This window comes from Carya illinoinensis, chromosome 13, assembly GCF_018687715.1.
Source record: "Carya illinoinensis cultivar Pawnee chromosome 13, C.illinoinensisPawnee_v1, whole genome shotgun sequence".
NCBI lineage: Eukaryota > Viridiplantae > Streptophyta > Magnoliopsida > Fagales > Juglandaceae > Carya > Carya illinoinensis.
Genome location: NC_056764.1, coordinates 2250920 through 2276214, shown reverse-complemented (window position 1 = coordinate 2276214; position 25295 = coordinate 2250920). Strand labels below are relative to the sequence as shown.

General features: G+C 33.6%; 2 protein-coding genes and 1 pseudogene across 2 annotated transcripts; 1 reads left to right on the top strand and 2 right to left on the bottom strand.

Annotated features, from left to right (window-relative positions):
* Window positions 1-94: 94 nt before the first annotated feature.
* Window positions 95-2583, bottom strand: LOC122291411 (rac-like GTP-binding protein RAC2). The gene is made up of 7 exons (XM_043099118.1): window positions 2289-2583; window positions 2073-2160; window positions 1618-1727; window positions 1399-1462; window positions 1050-1114; window positions 669-734; window positions 95-495 (listed from the first exon to the last, which is right to left on the bottom strand). Exons 1-7 carry the CDS (start codon window positions 2436-2438, stop codon window positions 397-399), a joined length of 642 nt encoding a protein of 213 aa, XP_042955052.1. The 5' UTR covers window positions 2439-2583; the 3' UTR covers window positions 95-396.
* Window positions 2584-6807: 4224 nt separating this feature from the next.
* On the top strand, window positions 6808-7248 carry LOC122292155 (cytochrome P450 71D10-like). Its single transcript, XM_043100379.1, has one exon. It carries the CDS (start codon window positions 6808-6810, stop codon window positions 7246-7248), a length of 441 nt encoding a protein of 146 aa, XP_042956313.1.
* A 3597-nt stretch (window positions 7249-10845) lies between these two features.
* On the bottom strand, window positions 10846-24488 carry LOC122292322 (annotated as a pseudogene).
* Window positions 24489-25295: the final 807 nt, after the last annotated feature.

Genomic DNA, 25295 nt, shown 5'->3' with positions numbered 1-25295 from the left:
ATTATATATTAAAAAAATAATTAATTATATTAATAGAATGCATAAAACTACGTTAAAATAACTACATATAAAATTTTTATTTTAATAAATCTGATTAACCAAAAAGAAAGAACTTTAAATAAAATATCAATACAGTGGCCTGCAATTTGCAAAATCCAACATGTCTGCCCCAACTTTTAACATACCCTTTTCCTTTACCAATCTTGATATGTATAAATAAAGGACTTGCTACTTATATAAATGCCAAACACATACAAACAATTCAAAGAAAACATCCAAAAGGAAAACAATAAAAAGAAGGCTTGAAAAGGAGAAGAATGGACAACTGTTAAGAGAAAAAGGAGAGTAATCATCATCCATTATTGGCTTAAAACCCTGAACACTCGAGAGGATTGATCACAGAAAAATGCAGGTTCTCTGCATTCTCTTTCGCCTTTTGGACTTTGGAGGATCAAGAACCAACTTGATAGAAGTATCGAAGACAGCCTTCAGATTCTGCATGTTTCATCAGTAAACTTTTATGTGACAGTTCTTGGAAGAATGCCTTTTTAAAAAAAAATAAAAATGCTTTTATGCCCTAAAAAGGCATTCAATTTTCAAGAAAAGAGTATGTGACGGTGACCCAATAGGGTATAGCCATCCAACAAGTTTGAACTCAAATCTCATACCTGCTGTGTCTTTGAGCTGCATTCTATGTAGGCTATTGCTCCAATTTGCCTTTTTAGTTCTTCACCCTGGCATTAAAAGGGGTATATAGAATCTTTTATTAGAAAGGGAACAAAATTCTTGACTGGCTGCATTTAGTTTTTGACTATGTTTTTTCAGCATAGGCAGATCAAGGGTACATAAACATCAGACTAAGGACCATACAATCCAATGCAGTTGCACAACCATTTGGTAAAATGATCGATGTGCCGTGCCCCCCAAGCTTTCAGCTGGTGATGAAAAGTAGATCCATGTACAGTTTTGAATGTGGTGATGCAATAGTGTGGCTAACAGATGAATATACAACAAAAGCTTAAAAAAAAGTTGCAGGGTGCATAGCCAACCTGTTTTGTAGAAATTGTACATGCCCCGGGATAATTCAATTGAAACTGTTCATCCTCTCTCAGATCTGCCATTAATTGTACCACATTAAACAGAAAATAACAAGACACAAGCTTGAAAAAGCCAAGGAAGAAAGGGCACGATATGTTGTTCTGTGAAAAACTGTATATACCGAACTTATGAATCCATGTGATAGACAAGAAAATTTAAAAATTCTAAAGGAAAAGAACTTTTCTTAATTCTTCAGTTTTCGGCTTCCACCAAGCATACTCGATTATGTAGAGCATTAAAGCAAGGGAAAAGTTATGGCCCACAAGAACTAACAAATTGATAAAGCAAAGAATCTATCACCTAGTTTGGTCCCCACAAGAACAATGGGCACTGATGGGGCATAATGTCTCAGCTCCGGAACCCACTACTCCAACATAATAAGAGGCACAAAGAAAAAGAAACAAGCAGAAAGATATTAAGAATCTGATTAGTATATACATTTGGTAGAACATTTGGTCAATGAGAGAGAATCAAAAGAAGACTTCAATGGAGAGAGAAAAAGAAAAAGAAAAAGCTTACTTTCTTTGCTATGTTCTCAAAGCTAGGCCTACTAATGAGAGAAAAGCAGAGAAGGAAAACATCAGCTCCTCTGTAACTTAACGGCCTCAACCTGTTATAATCTTCTTGACCTGCAAAATTTTTGAATTATTTCGATAAGATTTAAGTGTCTATTTTCTCTGCGTGGGAAGATTCATGCCATTAAATGCTTTAGGAAACAGAGGATCCTGCCTTTTCGCCGATAGTCGGCCAATTACTTTCTTTGCCTCGTTCTCAAATTAAGTGCTTGTTTGATTGAAAAGAAATCAGTGAAAAATATATGAAAGCTGAGTCTTTCCAATGGTTTGGGGATTATAATGGCGATCACCATGGTTCTTATATGGTAACTAACTTAACAACCATCGAAACAAATCGAAAGATAAAAACCAAATCAAGCACTATACAAATTAAGCATGAGAGAGAGAGAGAGAGAGCACCGGCAGTATCCCAAAGACCCAGATTCACAGTCTTCCCATCAACCATAACATTGGCACTGAAGTTATCAAAAACTGTTGGGATGTAATCCTGTCAAACAATAAAAAGAAACCCAAAACGCAAAACCCATTGGGAAATCATACGCAAATGAACATAAGAAGCAACTAACAAGAGAGAACACAAGAAATAAAGGGCATGAAAGTGAAGAGAGGTTATACAGTTGGGAAAGTGTTGGTAGTGTAGGAGATGAGCAGGCTCGTCTTCCCAACAGCACCATCTCCAACTGTCACACATTTGATAAACCTTGTTGTTGTTGTTGTAGTTGTAGTAGTACTGTGGGTAACGGCAACATTCGTTCTGTTATTCATCTGACAGCCAATGATCTCTCAGACGAACCAGAATTTCTTTGAGATAATAGGATGTTGATTAAGAGAGCGTATACATGAGAGAGAGTTGAAAAGTTGGCAAAATTTTCTTCAGGCTTTTTTTGTGGGGGTGGTAAAGATATCTGTGATCTCACTTTAATTCGAGCTGTCAGAGAGGCAAAAAGTGGATCCAAAAGGTCTAGCCCACGTATGAAATAAATCATCATTTCAAATCCATTAAATTCAAACGTAAAAACAACAAATATGTTGGAAAATAGAATATTTTGATGCTTTTTTTTTTTTTTTTCTAAATATCTGGTTGAATTGCATAGATGTAATTTGAGAGAAAAATTGAAATATGATACGAGAAATAAGATAAAAATATATTTAGAAATTTTATTTTTTTAGACATCCATAAGCTTTCCACATCAATTATATTACAAAATGATTGATGTTTTGATTTATTTTTTTAAAATTATAATATGTTTCACTATAAGTGAACATATATACCGACTTATGTATAGCAAAATTCAAAAAGAAAAAATTCGAATATCCAATTGGGCTAAATTAGATAACATTTTTTTTAATTTAAACGCATTAAATCAAAAAGGTTTTTATAAAAGTTAATATGTTATGGAAAGTGATAAACATACAATATTTTGTATAATTATATTTTAAATGAATGTTAATTTTCTAAAATAAATATAAAAAGTATCAATGTACATAAATATTCTTATTTTAAAATGTAGTTATATAAAAATTTGTGTCTATATCATTATTTATATCTTATCAGCTAGTTGAGTAATAGGGTGAATTTATCATTTAAAAAATAAAAATAAAAGAAGCATGTTTAAGTTATACGACTGCTAAAAGTGCGTCGCTTATCGATCAATATTCTCACGGATCATGAAATAGATAATGATTGTCAGTACAAATTATTGCTTGAGAAAACATGGGAAGCTCTAGAACGACGCTTAAAAAAGGAGTGAAGACATTGAGCAATGATATATGTATAATTTTTTGTATAATTATATTTTAAAATGAAAATATTTATGTAAAGTGATGTTATTTTATAAGTTATTTTATAAAAATATTTATTATTTAAAATATAATTGTATAAAAAATTATAAAAATGATTGTATATTTATCATTTTTAAATATAAACTGAAAGTAACTATGGCCCCTTTTTTGGTAAAAAAAGTATTTTTTTAATATTTTTTCATAATTGTGTCTATTTGTTTTATAAAAAGAATATATTGTATATATACTAAAACTTGTATACATTGTTTATTTTAAAATAAATAATTGATAATGATTTAAATCTCAATAAACAATGATATAATAATATATAAAAATAATAATAAATAATATTTTTATTAGGAAATATGCCATCAAAACTCAACTATCACCGGTCCACTATGCATGTGGTCTTTAGCATCATGCACTAGAGAACAAACGGGCTTCCTGAGCAAACCCCGTGCTCAAAGCCCAGCTCAGCCTGGGAACTGTAAATTTGCAAGGCCTACCATCGTAGTGTCAGCCTTTCTACAAGATAAGGGGAAGGATGATGTAAATGGGCCCAAGTTGGTGCCTTAAACTCCGTTTAGATATTTAAAATATTTTGATATAGAATAATTTTATTATTAATCATTCTCACACTATATATTAAATATAATTTTTTTTTTATTTTTATTTTATCACCTTACCAATGTGTATTGTATAGATAATAAGAAATCAATTAATTTGGAAAGAATAAAATAAATAAATAAGTACAGTATATAATGTGTAGAAATGATAAATAGCAAAACTCTTTTATATATTTATAAATAATAATAAAATAATTTATGAATAATAATTAAATGATTTGAATTAATATATTTAATTTATTGGGTTTTCGATTTCACATGGTTCAAATCAATTGAAATATAACATACAAAGTAATATATGAAGTCACAACTGATAGAGAACAAAAGCAGAGTTAAAAGTCGCATACTCACGTGGTTCGACCTTATGAATATATTTTATTTTACTCTTAAATCAAGATCACTAAAAATTAGGAATAGCACCGCTCTGTTCGAGAGGCAAAACATGTTGGAAACTTCGAATAGGTTAAGAGTCAATTCTTTTAATATTAATGCGTGTATATATATCTATATATAGAATAGATTGATATGCAATCAAAACGTAAGTTGAATCTCAAATTAAAGACAATATACGCGACCATAACGACTTTTCGATGGAAAGAAGAGTAGTGCTGGCTATACTGGCTATATATAATTTATGGAATGCAAATTCTACGTATTTCAATGAAAATATTAAGTTTATTGTTAAAAAAATAATTTTTTTATGTATATCCTAGACTATCTACTTTTTTCAAATGAAACGTACGAGACTTGCATAATAAGAACAGTAAATATTATTTCTCTATAAAAAATAATAAAATTTTATTTTATACCCCTGATCATCATCATTAGTATTTTAATTACGCCCAAAATTATTATATTTTGTTAATTTACATCTTGTGTTGGGTGTTTTTTGCTCCTTTAGTTAATCCCCATGGGTGGGAAATGAAGAATGATCAACGCTCGAGGTCTATAAAAAGAGATTTAGCCTCTTTGATAAAGTGTGCCAGTCAAATATTTTATTAGTAAATTTTGACTCTAGTTAAATTTTTTTATTATCTATTTTTGTAAAATGGGAAGAGATATGAAATTAAAGTTTTGTTAATATGAAAGCTTTTATGAATGTATTTGAGGTGATGAGAGAAATTGTATAATCATAACAAATTTTCACATAATAGATTTTCTTTTCTGAATTTGATAGTTTTTCTCATATTTTGGAAGTTGTTTACTTAAAATCTTGTATTGTTATTATTTATCTATTTTTTTTTTATATTCTTGCAAATGATAGATCTTAAGGAGTGAATTTGAAAGATCCAAATTTCCAACACCTTGCACACTGAAACTATTTTATGAATTATCTAATATGTACTTGTGTATAAATTACATAGCAGCCCTTAAGTTTTTTTTTTTTTTTTTTTTATACATGGGGTGGGGGGATTGGATCCATGGTTCTCTTAGTGAGGAGCTAAGGTGTTGCCCATTAATCCAAAGGATCTTGGTTAGCAGCCCTTAAGTTGACTAAAATATTAAAATATGAAAATATATTAATAAATAACAAAACATAAAGCAAAATAAGAATAATAAATGACCAAAATAAGACACAAAATAAGAATAACACTCATACTAATAATACAAAACAACAAAGACTTAAAAATTAAAGGTAATAAAAATAATAAAACATACGTAATACACACGATCGATAAACCAATAAGCAAATAATAAGTAAATTATAAAAAAAGAAAGGGTCCTGTACTCCTTCAGTAGCAATAACTTTGTTATACATTTAAAAATAAAAAACAAAATACATTAACAGTAACTTTGAATAATTTACTTCAAGGAGCTTACAAACGTTTTTCGGTTAGGGCCACTCTGTCGCCCAACTCTTATTGCACGTTGGGCATGCCCGTTAGTGCAATTTGCATTATTGTAAACATTTAAAAAACACATAGATTCAATAGTTATAATTGTTTTAAAAAATAATACTATTGACACATTGAAATCTCACACACCTATATGACATACTGTCAATATTTCCATGTCTTTCTCTTTTTTTTTTTTTCCCCTCTCTTTCTCCCCATACCTCTCCCCTCCTCCCCCTCTTCTTTTCCCTTTCCCTTTTCCAACCCCTCACTAATAAGGAAAAGGAGAGGAGAGGAGAGGCACGGTAAGTGGGAGCAAGATAGAGAAAAATATGAGAGATTCGCTCGGTAGAATTTCTTTGTGAGATTCTAACAATTCTCATTTTTTAAATATTAAAAAAATTAAAAGAAAATTAAATATACTCGCGGTAAAATCTAGGGGCAAAGTATCATTTTTCTTTAGAAAATATGAGGCTCAAATTGAGAAAAATATGATGATTTGGGATTCAAATTGAAGATCATGGTAGTTTAGGTTGTAAAATGGAACTTATAAATAATCTCCTACCACATGCTTATTATTAATATAAAAAAAAACCTAATGTTTCCTATGAATTTGGTGGTGCATGCGTTCATATTCTAAGTTGTCTACACTGCATACTTCTCTTATTTAACTTGTACAATAAATTTTAAAATTTAAATATTATAAATCATATATTTCAATTTAAGTAATGTGAATTATGTATTCTAAATTTAAAAATAAAATTACATCTCATCAGATTCTTAATTAAACTAAATAATGTAAGTCACGTACGACGTGGCCCCACTACAAGAAAAACGGTAATTAGGAGACAACTTAGAAGTGAGACTTTAGCAACTGTAATTGAATGGGTAATGTCTGAACTGATGAAAAACCCAACAATACGGGAGAAGGCACAGGCAGAAGTGCGACGAGTGTTTGCGGGGAGGCGGAAGATCAATGAGACAGAAGTTCATAAACTAGATTACTTGAAATCAATTGTCAAAGAAACCTTACGACTACACCCTCCAGGTGGCATACTCACGAGAGAATCAAGAGAGAAGCGTGAAATTGGTGGGTATGAGATACCAAGCAATACAAAAATAATCATCAATGCTTGGGCTATAGGGAGAAATCCAGATTACTGGATTGATGTTGATTGCTTTCGACCAGAGAGATTTCTAGGTTCTTCTGTTGATTTCAGAGGGGCAAACTTCGAGTTCATTCCATTTGGTAGTGGTAGGAGGATGTGTCTATGTTGGAAATTTAGATCTCTCAAATTTACCTTCCTTAGAATCTACCATTTGCAGGAATAACAAGAAAAATAAAGAAATAATAACAATACAAGAAATTTACGTGGAAACTCCAAAACAGGAGAAAAACCATTAGACCCAAAGAAGAAAATTCATTATGTGAAAAATCATTACAATCACACAATTTTTCTCCTCACCACACCTACAAAGCTACCCCACTAGTAAAACTTTAACTTTACACCTCTTCCCTTTTCACAAAAGGCTAATAGAAAAATTTAACTAAAGTTAAAAGTTACTAGATAAGCTTTCAACTGGTGCACTTAAACTAATAGGCTAAGCCTCTTATTTATAACTTAACAATTGTGCTCCTTTATTATTTCCCACCGGTGTGAGACTAAACAAAGGCATAAAAGTCAACAATTTCCACCTTGCGACTTTGATTGGTCTCACAGCCAAACTCCTCCTAAATGAAGATTTTCATAACTTCCGCTATCATGCTTCACCATAAAAACATACACACTCAAAATAAACTAATTCCAAGCATTTCACTTCAGCCCATGTCGAAAAATAACCTTGCTGAAAATTATGGTATAACTTTCACGTTTAGCTCTCCTGGAAGTTCATCAGCCATCGACATGAATTTCCACCACACACCCTGCATCAATGCAAAACCAATGCCTGTGTGCAAACTTGTGGACCCGCTAACATTAACACATCCTCTGTCATGACAAATTTAGGAATTAGCGGCATGTCATGAGAATGTACATGTCTCTTTTTAAAGATCAAAATCTTCCATGGAGAGAGACACAACATTAGCATCATTTCCAGTATCTCCATTTACTGACTTGAAGCCACTTGCCGAACCTGCTCCAGCTCTTGGACAATTTTTCTTTACGTGCCCAGATTGTCCACACTCCCAGCAGACTACTTTCTTCTTCATGAAGTTCTTCATTTTCTCATTTCCAGCTACTACCATTACTAAGTTCTTAAGTGGAACATTACTTCTACTACTTAGTCTCCTCTCCTCAGAAAAGATTTTACTGGTAACCTCTGAAAAAATTATTTTCTCTTTTCCATGTATCAAAATAGGTTTCATGTGCTCATAGGAAATTGGAAGAGACCAGATGAGTCTCAATGCTTGATCCTCATCATCAATTTTAACTCCAATAGCTTCTAGCTCAGCGACAATGCCATTGAGAACACTTCAATGATCTGAAATAGTTGTACCTTCACTCATCCGCAGTGTATGAAACTGCTCCTTCAGGTACACACGATTTGAGACGCCCTTCGTCTGATACAACTCTTCAAGTTTTTCCCAGAGTTCCTTTACCGTAGATATTCTATGCACATTTGCAAGAACATTTTTGGCCAGACGCAGACGTATCGCACTTGCTGTTCTCAAATCCAGATCTTCCCAATCTTCATCACTCATTTTAGATCTGCTCATTTCACCAGTCACACTAGTACCAGTGCTGACTTCATGTGTTGGTCTGCCCTTCAATGCCTTGTGTAATCCTGATTGAATCAAGACATCCTTGACTTGTACTTGCCACAAGCCAAAATTGATTCTCCCATCAAATTTCTCCACCTCAAATTTGACAAGATTTGAAAGCCTACTTCCTGACATTGCTTTGATGAATTTTACTGTAGAAATGAATAGTACTTCACTAAGTCAGTTCCCAGGAAAGATTAGAGGGTTACAATGGGCACATTTAAAATTTTCAATCTCCTAAATAGAACCTCCTTAGACTATACGTATCCACACTACCACACCAAAGCTCCACCCCACAAAAAGAACCTAGTGGCTCTGATATCAATTGTTGGAAATTTTGACCTCCCAAATTCACCCTCTCTAGGATCTACCTTTTGCAGGAATAACAAGAAAAATAAAGAAATAATAACAACACAATAAATTTACGTGGAAATTCCAAAACAGGAGAAAAACCACCAGACCTAGAGAAGAAAATTCACTATGTGAAAAATTGTTACAATCACATAATTTTTCTCCTCATCACACCTACAAAACTACTCTACTAGTAAAACTTTAACTTTATACCTCTTCTTTTTTTACAAAAGGCTAGAAAAGGAATTTAACTAAAATCAAAAATTACTAGATAAGTTTTCAACTAGTACATTTAAACTAAAATGTTAAGTCTCTTATTTATAACTTAACAATTGTGCTCCTTTATTATTTTTCACCTGTGTGGAACTAAACAAAGGCACAAAAGTCAACGGTCCAGCATCATATTTGCTCTTGCAAATATTGAGCTTACTCTTTCCCATTTATTGTATCACTTTGACTGGAAACTTCCCAATGAGATGAAGCCACGTACAAGAGCTTGATATGTCTGAGGCTATTGGAATATCAGTTAAGAAAAAGAATGCTCTTTACGTAATTGCTACTCCTTGGAGTACTCCTACTCTTCCTAACCAAAGACACATGCAGGATCAATATCGATAGGGTTCTAATGCCGAGTTGTTGTTGATGGATAAATTGATGTACGTGCGTACAGGACTTGACCTTAAGGGAAGGCATGCAGCCGATCGATTCAATTATGATGTTATATATGTACTGTTTTGTGAGACAATATTTGCTTTAATTTGTCGAACCTTAAGCTTTATGTGATGATCTGGTTCACCAAATAAAAACATGATCTCCGGCCTTTTATTCAATGTGTCTTTCAGTACTACCTAAACGTACAAGTACGTACCAGTTTAATTTCATGTATAATTGATCACCAAATTATAATTAAAATCCTCGATCTCCTTTTTGTGATGTGTAATTATATATAGTACTACTAGTACTTGGTTTTCCTTTTATTTCAAGCATATATATATATGTTATATGCTTTCAGTATTCATCAGTCAATAACGTATTGATCATGCTTAATTCACTTCATCCAAGCCAAAACTTATCTCTATGAATCCATGATCTTTATGATTAATGGTACTTAACACCTATTAGCTGGAATATTGCTAACGAGTTAATCATTAATGCTGCTGAAGTTTTTAATTTGGTGGATGCGTCTCTTAATTTGTGGGTGATGCTATATATATATAAAAAAAGGTAATTTTTTTAACTCAAAATTTTTCTATAATTCTAGGAGAGATCATAGACTAATTATATAATTAGGCATCATGTGAACCATATTCATGTATTAACTACTAAATACTATCCACGGATAATTATGCATGTGGACTTCAACATTTAATACAATGGAGTCGATATATTGCGTGGATCGATTTACAGGTAATATCTCTTAAGAGAGGGAATGATTTAAATGGGGTGGTTGACATGCACGCCTTGGACTTGTCTTCTTAATTCATGAAGATCACGCGAAATACGGATCGTGGCATGTGATGCACATATATAGATATATATATATATATATATATTTATATTATATATACCGTTTCATTGATTGGTTTCCATGGGATTTCAGATTGTTTAATTGCCAATTGAAATGTTTAATGTGCCAATCGAGATCGAGTAACTAAAAAAAGGCAATGGATGGATATAAAAATATATATACACACGATTCACGTCTTAAGTACTCAATGCTAGCTAGCTGTTGATCACAAGGCCGCATGCGATTAATTATATATGAGATAAGCTTACATGATTGCTCTGATACATAAAGATGGTAAGTACAAATAGTCTGCAATGACTTTCACATTTATTTATTCTTTCCACCAAAACCCTTTTTGACGCCAAGAAATATATCATAGCTATCTAGCTAAAATGTCATCAAACGGAGACTAACTCCGTGTTCAGGTACAACAGCCAACCTATATGCAGGCCGGGAGTGGCGGTATCCTGGCGATAGCGAGAAGGAAAACTTGGACAGGATGAGAGATAGAATCACCTTCACTTCTGTCATGGCAATGTGTTGGCAGCACAGACGCGAGAACCTACTACGAATGGTATGTAAGCCTGTCGAACCTCGCAAGCTCCGCCAATCCCATTTGCGAGTCTTTCCGGATTGAATTTGTGTGCATCAGCACCCCACAGATCACAGTCTCTATGCAGTATTGGGATCGGAATCTGGATGTTCATACCTTTTGGGATCATCACCTCGTTGAATCTGAAATCTTGGAGGACCTCTCTTATCACAAAAGATGCTACTGGGAGAAGATGCAATGTTTCTTGTATCACCTGTTGACAATTTGGACTTTCCAAATTCACTCATTCTAGGATCTATCCTTTGCAGGAATAACAAGAAAAAATAGAAAAATAATAACAAACAAGAAATTTATGTGGAAACTCCAAAACAGGAGAAAAACCACCAGACTCAAAGAAGAAAATTCACTATGTGAAAAATTGTTACAAGCACACAATTTTTCTCCTCACCACACCCACAAAGTTACCCCACTAGTAAAACTTTAACTTTACACCTCTTTCCCTTTTACAAAAGGCTAATGGAGGAATTTAACTAAAGTCAAAAGTTACTAAATAAGCTTTCAACTGGTGCACTTAAACTAAGAGGTTAAGCCTAAACTAAGAGGTTAAGTGTAACAGCCTGCTAGAAATTCAATTGTGAAATTTCTATTAACTTTAGGAACCTCGTGAAAACCCCATAAGTTTTCACGAATCCATTAATCGTATAGGTTTTTGTCTAACTACATAGTTAGTGTTATTATTTACTATGGTATCAGAAGTGTGTTTTGATTATTGGAGATAGTTAGAAGTGTCAAAATGTATTATGGTTTGTGCTATTAGACTCGGAGGGCTATTTAAAGTCTTATGGCGCAATAACTTTTTTTCATATTTTCGGATAAAACGTCTGTTCAAAACTGTAGATATTATTGGATAAAAAGAAATATCTTGAGGTAATTTTCATGAATATTATTGGGTAAAATATTTTGAGTTGATTTTTATAGATATTATTAGATAAAAATATCTTAAGTTGATTTTTTGTAGATACTATTGGATAGAATATTATGAGATAATCTTTTATAGATATTTTGGGTAGGAGAAAACTACACTCAACTCTCAACTCCAGCCTCATCTCTTCCATATCTCATCCATAAGTATCTCCAGCCACATCTCCCCACGAAATTATCTTCATTTACACTTTCCATTGAAAGAATATCAAACACTCTCTCTCGGACAGCTTTTAGGAGGTCTTTTGCACACCCATTTCGAAGCTTTTGTAAGTATTTTATCATAAAGTCTCCTTCATATAAGTTGTTCCTTTTTGAGTCTATTTTACGTGGATATCTTATTTGCCCCATTTGAAGATCATTTGGTCAGTCAAATATTGTATAAATTATAGAAAGGTCATTCTGGGAGGTAAACTGGAGAATATGTTATAGTTTGGAGTTTTTGACCAGGCTAATGGATAGATATTGGTCCGAAATTTTTATGGAGTATTCTTAACATGTATATATGACTATTGGTTGAGGATTTTTGCATGATTAAAGGTTTTGATGAAATATTTTCTTAGATTTAGAAACTTAGAAACTGGAAGAGGAAAAACAGTTTCTGTTTTGAGAAAGTTTAACTCTTTGGTGGTCTAAACCTATTCTAATGACTTTGATAATTTTATTGGAGGATCCTAAACATCTTATATACATGTTATATTATTATTTTGAAGATATTTGATGTTAGTTTCAAAGATATGAAATTTTATGCAAAGAGATATTCAGATAAGCCAAAGTGTGGATATTCTTGGCTAAATTTATGTTTTGGTTAATTTCTAACCATGTGATCTTGAATTAGAAGCTTGTATATGTTTTAGGACATCTTTTTAAACCATTTAATGGTTTGGTTTGAAGATCATATATTTATAAGTCATAGATCAAGAGATTTATCAAAACTAGTTGAGGAAAAAGTTTCTGTTTTTGGACTAAGTATAAAACCAAAAACTCCAAATGTTATTTTGTGATTTTGGTGACTTTAGTTTGATGATTTAAAGCATGGTTGATGTTAGGATGATATTATGAATATGTTAGAAGTAAGATTTGATTTTTGAAATTCTTGGAGATGTTTTGATTTAAGGTCAAAACTTGTGATTCAAGTGCTTGGATCTTTTTACAAAAAAGTTTGGTGTTGATTATTAGCTTTTTCTAAATGGATGTTTTAAGTATGGTTTTGAACTTAGGATTGGAAAATGTTTGTTGCAAAATTTTGGTTTAAGCATGAGTTTTGAAGTTGGAAGGAATTGCAACAAAAATAAAGGGAAATGGCCTATGGATGTTTCGACCATAGTGTGTTCTTCATAGTTGTGTTTTGTTTTAAATTTTTCTGAGTTGATATTTAAGTTTAGGACAAAATTTACATGAGGAATGTAAATTTTAGAAACTTTTGGAATTAGTATGCAAAATCCTTAAGTTATGGGTAAAACGGTTATTTTTCCACATGTAGGGAGTAAAATGAAAATTTTACTCTTGAAGTTAGTATTTTCCATATTTCAAATATTTAGTGATTTAGTTCTAACTTTTAGAATCACTAATTACAGTTCCTCGTGGTCGCACTTGAAGTTTGATAAGAAACGCGGAGATCGAGGTAAGTTAGCTTTTAACTTACTAGCAGTCTACTGTGTATGTGTGCTAAGTAAAGGAACTACAATGTATGTATGTATGTTATCATATATGTCATGCCATGTCAAGTTATCACGTAATTGTCTATTATACAGAATTTATTCTGTCATCAATTTTTATCTGTTACATAATATATTCTGTCATGTATTACTGTACATTACAAGTATGTCATGTTAAATATGTTGTCTATTATATGTTATGCCATGTTACTAAATGTTTCTATCTCAAGTTGGTCATGTATTTCAAGTTATGTTCAAATCACATTATGTTACGTCAGGGCTCCAGTCCTTTCGTTTTTCAGTCACGTTTCATCTTGAGTACATTCAGTATGTGTAGAATACATGGGGCCACAACAACTGTGGAGTATGTATTTACACGTAGAATACATTGGGCCACAACAACTGTGGAGTATGTATTTTTCATGTTAAGTCAAGTTTGTGTAGAATACATGGGGCCACAATAACTGTGGAGTATGTATTTACACATAGAATACATGGGGCCACAACAACTGTAGAGTATGTATTTTTCATGTTAAGTCAATTTTGTGTAGAATACATAGGGCCACAACAACTGTGGAGTATGTATTTACACGTAGAATACATGGGGCCACAACAACTGTGGAGTATGTATTTTTCATGTTAAGTCAAGTTTCAGATCAAGTTCATGTCAAGTCAAGTTCAGTTCATGTTTCAATTTAAGTTATGTCAATTATACTATGTTGTACGCCAAGTTATGCTTTAATTACTTATGAATTTGATTATGCATTTATGTTTTTACTGTCATGCATGCATCATTAGCTTGTGTGGAAGTTTTTTGTTAACTTACTGAGATTTGTAATCAAATCTTACTTTGGTAGTCCCAACTACCATTCCCCCCGAATGGTAGATCTTGTTACAGGACCTGAAGGAGAATCAGGAGCTGATCAACTAGACACAGTTGACTAAGCGATGGTGCGACGTCAATGTTAATATAGTAGTTAACGTAAATTACTACTTGTACAATGGAGTTGCTTCTTTAGTATTTTTTGGATCATAACCATTTTGGACTAGTGTTGTGATCTACTCAATGGGTCTTTATGTATGAAATATGTTTTAAGCATTTGGGATATTTTCAATTTGGTGCATAGTATTGCTAAAGAAAAAAATTATCCGCTGCGAATATTGCATAATGTTAGATGCATGTTAGGAACATTACATCTTATATGTCATGAACGGGGGCAGGTAACCTTGTGTTGCATGTCTCGACGCTTCAAATGTCCGTCCGATCCCAAATGGAATTTGGGGGCGTCACAGGGTGGCATCAGAGCAATACGTCTCTGGGTAATAAATCCACATGTCCTTAGGAAATGCACCAAACATTAGGCTTGAAATTTTAGTCATCAGTAGGCTTGAATTTCTTAAGGTATGAAAGGTAGTATGTGGTTTTAATACATATACTCGTGTATTTTAAGAAGGGACACATGACTCGTGATAGAATACCTCGGAATCCTAAGGGAGATAACAATCAAGAGGATCAGAATTTCCCGATGGATGAAGAATTAGTTGAGGTAAACATAGTTAACGTTGATCTGATTGCAATTGGTGGTAGTATTGCATTATTGTTATTTTGAAGTAGGTCAAATCATTGGGATTGGTAAATTGTATATTGTTTAATTCAAACGAGTCATTGTTTCTATTAATTGTGGTGCTTGAGAATTCAGCTTGGAAGCTAAATTGTTACCCTAGTGGTAAGAGTAACAATTTTCATTAAAAGTATTATTGTTCATACCAATGTAGATATAGAATACCTTTTAGTAATATGAGAAAGGATATGTAGGATTGATAAATTGTATTCCACATATTTGAAGAATTGTTTTGATTCTGAGAATACGATAGAAATTGTGTTTGGAAGAGTAATTTGATTAGGAGAAGCTTTAGCCTTAGTAGGATTCATTTATGATAATAGTATTAGCACGCCGCCAGTAAATGATTTCTGGTAAAGCATTATCTTTATGGATACATAAATCGATTTTCTTTTGAAGACTATTATATGAGGAGTAAAATCTTGGTCTTGAGGATTTATGTGAACATTAGGAACAAATCATTTAGAGTTAGAATAATTGATAACTCATGATGGATAGAAGAGTTATGACAATCATAAGTGAGAAAGTTTCAAGTTTAAGTTATTAACTGGTCAGTTATTGAAGTACCACCTAGGAAGATGACTGATTGTTGCGATTATAAAGAAGTAAGTTAGTCCTAAACCAGTAGAACTCCTTGAGGTTTTTATTAACTTGAAGATTACTGAGAGTTTGGATATGCATGATTAAATGCACATTTATATGAGTCATTAGATCATGTCATATATATGAAAATCCCTGAAAGAAATAAAGTGGAGCACATAAAACATCTACCAGAAGATAGAAACACAAATATAAATATTTGTGAAGTATTATTTTATTATTATAAAGCAAAATTACAGAAATTTGAGGCTCTTTGCCTCAATCTTTAAACGCTCTTGCTCTTCAAAAATCTGCATGTCTTTCCTATCTAAAGGAGTAGCCACTTGAAAAGAAGAGTTAAGCAAAGATTTTAAATCTCTGTTCTCTCGCTTTACTGCTTCTATCTTCATGTTGGATTCCATAAGAAGCCTCTGAAGGATAGAAATTTTCTCCTGGAGTTTGTCAACCCCACCAGTCCTAGATTGCAGTCGCTGAGAATATGCGACAATGGCTGATGAGTATCGAGTACCGAGACTCACAAGCTCGTAGATAAGTTCATTATCTGACTTATTAGTCAGATCATTATTGGATTGCATTATAGCACCTACGGAAGAAGCATAAACAACTGGTGAACGAGGTGCAGAATATCTCATGTTTTGGTAATGAGAAGATTGCTGAGCCATTGCAAAGTGAGTAAACAGAAAGAGATTGCAGAGTAAGAATGCAGACTAATTTCAGAAAAGTGAAGAAGATGAGATGAGAAAGAAGATGAACTGAATAATTCTTTTATAGAGAAAATTATGACGAATCATCTCTCGCGAATCATTTCTCTACAAGAGACAAGAGCAATGTAGTATCATAGATGCGGTGCCTGACAATTACAGAAGAACAAAGTAGTGTCGTAGCTATGCGGCGCCTGACAACTACAGAAGACCTATAAAAATCATGCGCATCAGAGTTGTCTGATCTAAAACAGAGGGCCACCGAAAAAAAAAAACAGAGAGAGAGAGAGAGGATAACAGCTTAATTTTGATGAATTCTCTACTAACTTTGGTATTTACAAGAACACTTAAAGTATATCGCCTATGTTTTTCTAAAGAAAAGTTTCGGAAGATTATTTACTTGAAATTTTAAGTTTGGAGAGTGTGTCGATACAACTTGGCCAACCTTGTCGAAAGAAGTATAATATAATTGTTGATTAAAATAAGAGAGTTAAGGAATGACATAATCTCAAAGGTAAACATATACGGAATAGACACCAGGTTGGTAAGCAACACATATTCCTTAACTTGTTATTTCTTACTTACTTCGATTTCGATGACGAAATCTTTTTTTAGGAGGGGAGATTGTAACAGCCCGCTAGAAATTCAATTGTGAAATTTCTATTAACTTTAGGAACCTCGTGAAAACCCCATAAGTTTTTACGAATCCATTAATCGTATAGGTTTTTGTCTAACTACATAGTTAGTGTTATTATTTACTATGGTATCAGAAGTGTGTTTTGATTATTGGAGATAGTTAGAAGTGTCAAAATGTATTATGGTTTGTGCCATTAGACTCGGAGGGCTATTTAAAGTCTTATGGCGCAATAACTTTTTTTCATATTTTCGGACAAAACGTCTGTTCAAAACTGTAGATATTATTGGATAAAAAGAAATATCTTGAGGTAATTTTCATGAATATTATTGGGTAAAAATATTTGAGTTGATTTTTATAGATATTATTAGATAAAAATATCTTAAGTTGATTTTTTGTAGATACTATTGGATAGAATATTATGAGATAATCTTTTATAGATATTTTGGATAGGAGAAAACTACACTCAACTCTCAACTCCAGCCTCATCTCTTCCATATCTCATCCATAATTATCTCCAGCCACCTCTCCCCACGAAATTATCTTCATTTACACTTTCCATTGAAAGAATATCAAACACTCTCTCTCGGATAGCTTTTAAGAGGTATTTTGCACGCCAATTTCGAAGCTATTGTAAATGTTTTATCATAAAGTCTCCTTCATATTAGTTGTTCCTTTTTGAGTCTAGTTTACATGGATATCTTATTTGCCCCATTTGAAGATCATTTGGTCAGTCAAATATTGTATAAACTATAGAAAGGTCATTCTGGGAGGTAAACTGGAGAATATGTTATAGTTTGGAGTTTTTGACCAAGCTAATGGATAGATATTGGTCCGAAATTTTTATGGAGTATTGTTAACATGTATATATGACTATTGGTTGAGGATATTTGCATGATTAAAGGTTTTGATGAAATATTTTCTTAGATTTAGAAACTTAGAAACTGGAAGAGGAAAAACAGTTTCTGTTTTGAGAAAGTTTAACTCTTTGGTGGTCTAAACCTATTCTAATGACTTTGATAATTTTATTGGAGGATCCTAAACATCTTATATACATGTTATATTATTATTTTGAAAATATTTCATGTTAGTTTCAAAGATATGAAATTTTATGCAAAGAGATATTCAGATAAGCCAAAGTGTGGATATTCTTGGCTAAATTTATGTTTTGGTTAATTTCTAACCATGTGATATTGAATTAGAAGCTTGTATATGTTTTAGGACATATTTTTAAACCATGTAATGGTTTGGTTTGAAGATCATATATTTATAAGTCATAGATCAAGAGATTTATCAAAACTAGTTGAGGAAAAAGTTTCTGTTTTTGGACTAAGTATAAAACCAAAAACTCCAAATGTTATTTTGTGATTTTGGTGACTTTAGTTTGATGATTTAAAGCATGGTTGATGTTAGGATGATATTATGAATATGTTAGAAGTAAGATTTGATTTTTGAAATTCTTGGAGATGTTTTGATTTAAGGTCAAAACTTGTGATTCAAGTGCTTGGATCTTTTTACAAAAAAGTTTAGTGTTGATTATTAGCTTTTTCTAAATGGATGTTTTAAGTATGGTTTTGAACTTAGGATTGGAAGATGTTTGTTGCAAAATTTTGGTTTAAGCATGAGTTTTAAAGTTGGAAGGAATTGCAACAAAAATAAAGGGAAATGGCCTATGGATGTTTCGACCATAGTGTGTTCTTCATAGTTGTGTTTTGTTTTAAATTTTTCTGAGTTGATATTTAAGTTTAGGACAAAATTTACATGAGGAATGTAAATTTTAGAAACTTTTGGAATTAATATGCAAAATCCTTAAGTTATGGGTAAAACGGTCATTTTTTCACATGTAGAGAGTAAAATGAAAATTTTACTCTTTAAGTTAGTATTTTCCATATTTCAAATATTTAGTGATTTAGTTCTAACTTTTAAAATCACTAATTACAATTCCTCGTGGTCGCACTTGAAGTTTGATAAGAAACGTGGAGATCGAGGTAAGTTAGCTTTTAACTTACTAGCAGTCTACTGTGTATGTGTGCTAAGTAAAGGAACTACAATGTATGTATGTATGTTATCATATATGTTATGTCATGCCAAGTTATCACGTAATTGTCTATTATACAAAATTTATTCTGTCATCAATTTTAATCTGTTACATAATATATTCTGTCATGTATTACTGTACATTACAAGTATGTCATGTTAAATATGTTGTCTATTATATGTTATGCCATGTTACTAAATGTTTCTATCTCAAGTTGGTCATGTATTTCAAGTTATGTTCAAATCACATTATGTTACGTCAGGGCTCCAGTCCTTTCGTTTTTCAGTCACGTTTCATCTTGAGTACATTCAGTATGTGTAGAATACATGGGGCCACAACAACTGTGGAGTATGTATTTACACGTAGAATACATGGGGCCACAACAACTGTGGAGTATGTATTTTTCATGTTAAGTCAAGTTTGTGTAGAATACATGGGGCCACAACAACTGTGGAGTATGTATTTACACGTAGAATACATGGGGCCACAACAACTGTGGAATATGTATTTTTCATGTTAAGTCAAGTTTGTATAGAATACATGGGGCCACAACAACTGTGGAGTATGTATTTACACGTAGAATACATAGGGCCACAACAACTGTGGAGTATGTATTTTTCATGTTAAGTCAAGTTTCAGATCAAGTTCATGTCAAGTCAAGTTCAGTTCATGTTTCAATTTAAGTTATGTCAATTATGCTATGTTGTACGCCAAGTTATGCTTTAATTACTTATGAATTTGATTATGCATTTATGCTTTTACTGTCATGCATGCATCATTAGCTTGTGTGGAAGTTTTTTGTTAACTTACTGAGATTTGAATCAAATCTCACTTTGGTAGTCCCAACTACCATTCCCCCCGAATGGTAGATCTTGTTACAGGACCTGAAGGAAAATCAGGAGCTGATCAACTAGACACAGTTGACTAAGCGATGGTGCGACGTCAATGTTAATATAGTAGTTAACGTAAATTACTACTTGTACAATGGAGTTGCATCTTTAGTATTTTTTAGATCATAACCATTTTGGACTAGTGTTGTGATCTACTCAATGGGTCTTTATGTATGAAATATGTTTTAAGCATTTAGGATATTTTCAATTTGGTGCATAGTATTGCTAAAGAAAAAAATTATCCGCTGCGAATATTGCATAATGTCAGATGCATGTTAGGAACATTGCATCTTATATGTCATGAACGGGGGCAGGTAACCTTATGTTGCATGTCTCGACGCTTCAAATGTCCGTCCGATCCCAAACGGAATTTGGGGGCGTCACATTAAGCCTCTTATTTGTAACTTGGCCTAATGCTTATTTGTTTACATCTCACCGGTGTGGGACTAAAAAGTAGCAATTAGTCAACAATCTCCACCTTGCGATTTTGACTGATCCCACAGCCAAGCTCCACATCAATGAAGATCTTTATAACTTCCATTATCATGCTTCACCATAAAAGCATACCTATTCAGAATAAACCAATTCCAAGCATTTCACTTCGGCCCATGTCGAAAAAGAACCTTGTTGAAAATTATGGTGTAACTTCCACGTTTGACTCTCCTGGAAGTTCATCAGCCATCGACATAAATTTCCACCACACACTGCATCAATCTCAAACCAATGCTTGTATGCAAACTTGTGGACCCACTAACATTAACACATCCTCTATCATGGCAATTTTGAGAATTAACAGCATGTCATAAGGATGTACATGTCTATTTTTAAATATCAAAATCTTCCATGGAGAGAGACACAACATTAGCATCATTTCCAGTATCTCAATTTACTGACTTGGAGCCACTTGCCGAACTAGCTCCAGCTCTTGGACAATTTTTCTTAACGTGCCCAGATTGTCCACACTCCCAACAGACTACTTTCTTCTTCATGGAGTTCTTCATCTTCCCATTTCCAGCTGCTACCATTACTAAGTTTTCAAGTGAAACATTACTTCTACTACTTAGTCTTCTCTCTTCAGAAAAGATTTTACTGGTAACCTCTGAAAAAATTATTTTCTCATTCTCATGTATCAAAATAGGTTTCATGTGCTCATAAGAAGGTGGAAGAGACCAGATGAGTCTCAAGGCTTGATCATCATCATCAATTTTAACTCTAATAGCTTCTAGCTCAGCGATAATGCCATTGAGAATGCTTAAATAATCTGAAATAGTTGTATCTTCACTCATCTGCAGTGTATGAAACTGTTCCTTCAAGTACACACGATCTGAGACGCCCTTTGTCTGATACAACTCTTCAAGTTTTTCTCAGAGTTCATTTACCGTAGATATTCCATGCACATTTGCAAGAATATTTTTGACCAGGCACAGACGTATCGCACTTGCTGTTATCAAATTCAGATCCTCCCAATTTTTATCGCTCATTTTAAATCTGCTCCTTTCACCAGTCACACTAGTACCAGTGTTGACTTCAGGTGTTAGTCTACCCTTCAATGTCTTGTGTAATCCTAATTGAATCAAGGCATCCTTGATTTGACTTGCCACAAGCCAAAATTGATTCTCCCATCAAATTTCTCCATCTCAACTTTGACAAGATTTGAAGATCTATTTCCTGACATTACTTTGATGAATTTTACTGTAGAAATGAATAGTACCTCACTAAGTCAGTTCTCAGGAAATATTGGAGGGTCACAATGGACACACTTAAAATTTCCAATCTCCTAGACAGAACCTCCTTAGACTGTACGTATTCACACGACCACACCAAAACTCCACCCCACAAAAAGAAACTAGTGGCTCTGATACCAATTGTTGGAAATTTGGACCTCCCAAATTCACCCCCTCTAGGATCTACCCTTTGCAGGAATAACAAGAAAAAATAGAAAAATAATAACAATACAAGAAATTTACATGGAAACTCCAAAACAAGAGAAAAACCACCAGACCTAAAGAAGAAAATTCACTATGTGAAAAATTGTTACAATCATAGAATTTTTCTCCTCACCACACCCACAAAGCTACCCCACTAGTAAAACTTTAACTTTACACCCTTTCTTCTTTTACAAAAGGTTAATAAAAGAATTTAATTAAAGTCAAAAGTTATTAAATAAACTTTCAACTGGTGCACTTAAACTAAGAGGCTAAGCCTCTTATTTATAACTTTGTTTATTTGTTTACATCCCACCGGTGTGAGACTAAAAAGTAACAATTAGTCAACATCACCATCGCCAACTGCCAACAAAAGTTACGTTAGTGAGAGACTAAAAAGTAACAATTAGTCAACATAACCATCGCCAACTGCCAACAAAAGTTACGTTAGTGAATGGATCTCTATCAACACTAAGTATGGGATTCCCTAAACATGACTTTCTACTACGTACCATTCGTGAGAGAGAGAGAGAGAGAGAGAGAGAGAGAGAGAGAGAGAGAGAGAGATAAATAATAAAGCAAAATACTGTTTTCATTTTTAGGAGCATGTTGGCATCTGGTGGCTTATCCCCATATATTTCAAGCACCTCAGCACGAGCACGATCCTACCAATCGGGATAAGTAGCAAGTAGCATCAAGTTCCATGTGGCCGTGGTGGCAGTGGTCTCGTGGCCCGCAAAGTATATGGTTTTGCAGTTACCTATTATGAACTTGTCTTGAGAAATTTTTACTGAGAGGCCATCACAATCATCATAAATTTTGGCACCCTCAAGAATCATTTGTAAAAGATCCTTCACACCTGATGCTTCATTTCCCTGATTTACCACCTTTAAAATCATTGAGTTGATCTCTTTTTCTGCTTTCATATAGCTCTATTATTTTTGGTTGGCAGCATTAATCTATCAAAGATTCATAGCATGAGCAACTTTCATATATGCAAAGTACAATCAATGTCAAGTGTTCACAAATGAAAAACAAAAATATTAGACTGTTAAGATGAATGAATTTGAGATATTATGATACCTCAACCCGGGAATTCCAACTGTTGTCTTGGAGATTAAATTTTGAAGCATTTTTAGCTTTAAGAACATTTCTTTTCCTTGGGAATAGTTGCTTCCAAAACATGCTCTTGATATTATATCAATGGATAAGCATCTCAAGTCCTCATCGATTTTAATGTCTGCAATCTCTGTTTCATTTGTTGTTCTGTTCCCCCAATTTCTTAGAAATGATGCTGTGGAGTCCACCATCAAGTTCATCATGCCCTTTCACAAGAATCATGTCGATGATTTTCAGTTAGTATGTAATGTACTTAAGACAATTCAAGGTTAAGTTCAGCCATATACCATAATCATGTACCTTAACCTTAATCATGAACAATTCAGGAGCAATGATCTTCCTTTGGTGGGCCCAAAGAGGGCCACTTGATGAAAATATGCCTTGGCCCACAAGGGGCCAGGGGTCTTTGGACATGAAAGAGGGCTTCCCCAGGCTCAAAGAAATGCAGGAGCTTATTTCTTTCACCATCTGTACATCTGTTACCAATAAAAGATGTATGTCCAACTGAATACAAGTACACCGACCCTGCCACCAATACATATAAGATGCTCTGATTTAGTGCTAGCTGGGTGATTTTTGTACTACTTTTACCCATATTATCATGGAAAACTTGCTTTAAAGTATTATTATAAAACATGAAGAAGCGGGTTCTAACTTCTATAAGCAACCACCAACTTGTGTAATGTCTTTTTGCTTATTTCTCTTTGGAAATTGATGTGTCACTTTAAGCAAAATTGATCCTCCAAGTTGTAATAAATAGAAATTAGAAAACTATTTATCAATATTAATAGAGAGAGAGAGAGAGGAAAAAGGAAAGGCAAGACCATATTCATTTCACCATTGCACTAGATATGGGAAGACGGTGGAAGGCCAGTCGTGAGCGATGGCGGTAGCTAAGTGATCTATTGTAGCAGTTGTTGTTGGTGTTGGTGTTGGTGTGAAATTAACTCGAGAGAGAAGTCTCTTCATTTCAAAGATATTACCGAGGAGAAAATGAGGAGAAGGTCCTCTTATACCTTGCCTTTGAAGCTTTGCTCTCAGTTGTTTTGGCTTTAAAATCAGGAGGTCATAGAGATGCACCAACAACACTAAAAACCCTTCCAAAGCCACCCATACAACCATCTCTGCCATCTGAGCACAGTACTACTTCCTTTCTTTTTCTTTTTCTTTTTTTTTTTTTATAAAAAGGTGGACAGTATGCCCACTATATATTCAAGAAGTCCTCTCTTTAGGTGGAGGGAAACCATGTTATATAGCCCATAGAAGGACCACAATGGAATTACTCATACTAAACAAAGGACTCCAAACAACGAGAACAAGGACAACACAAGACACAACAAGACATTAACTGATACGTAGATAGGGGAGACTAAGCTTGTCCATTCAAATGAGTCCTCGAAGTTTCCTCGGTAACAGCATGACGTTGTTCCATACTTGGTTTTTCCCTTGCGCACTGAGTTTCGCCAAGTAATCGGCTGGGGCATTACCTTCCCGGAAGGTATGTTTGATCGTGTGTCCACCTTCATTAAAATTTTTTACAGCTTCCTCCCAAAAGTCTTCTAGGTATCATACTCCGCATTTAGCACCACTAATCCAGTTAATCACCAGCTGTGAATCGGTTTCCACCTCCACTCTATTAATCCTCTCTTCTTGGCAGATCTTTAGGCCATATATGATTGCTCTCAATTTTGCTGCATTATTACTGCTTGCTCCGAGGTCCACTGAGAATGCAAAAACCATATTTCCTACATCGTTTCGAAGGAGTCCACCTGCACCTGAGTTATCGGGATTACTGCTTCCATCTGTGTTAAGCTTAAATCTCCCCTGTATTGGCTTTATCCACTTGACCACTTGCGCTCGTTTTTGCTTCACTGGGATTACATCGATATTTAGACTCTTCAACATTTCTATATCCCCACACACCACCTTCTGGAATTTTGCAGAGTCCTTCATCAAGCTTGCCATCCAGAATCGGATTGCCTGCCACACTTCTTCTATCGAATTGGCTTTTTCTCCCGCTCGTGCTCTGCATCTCCTCA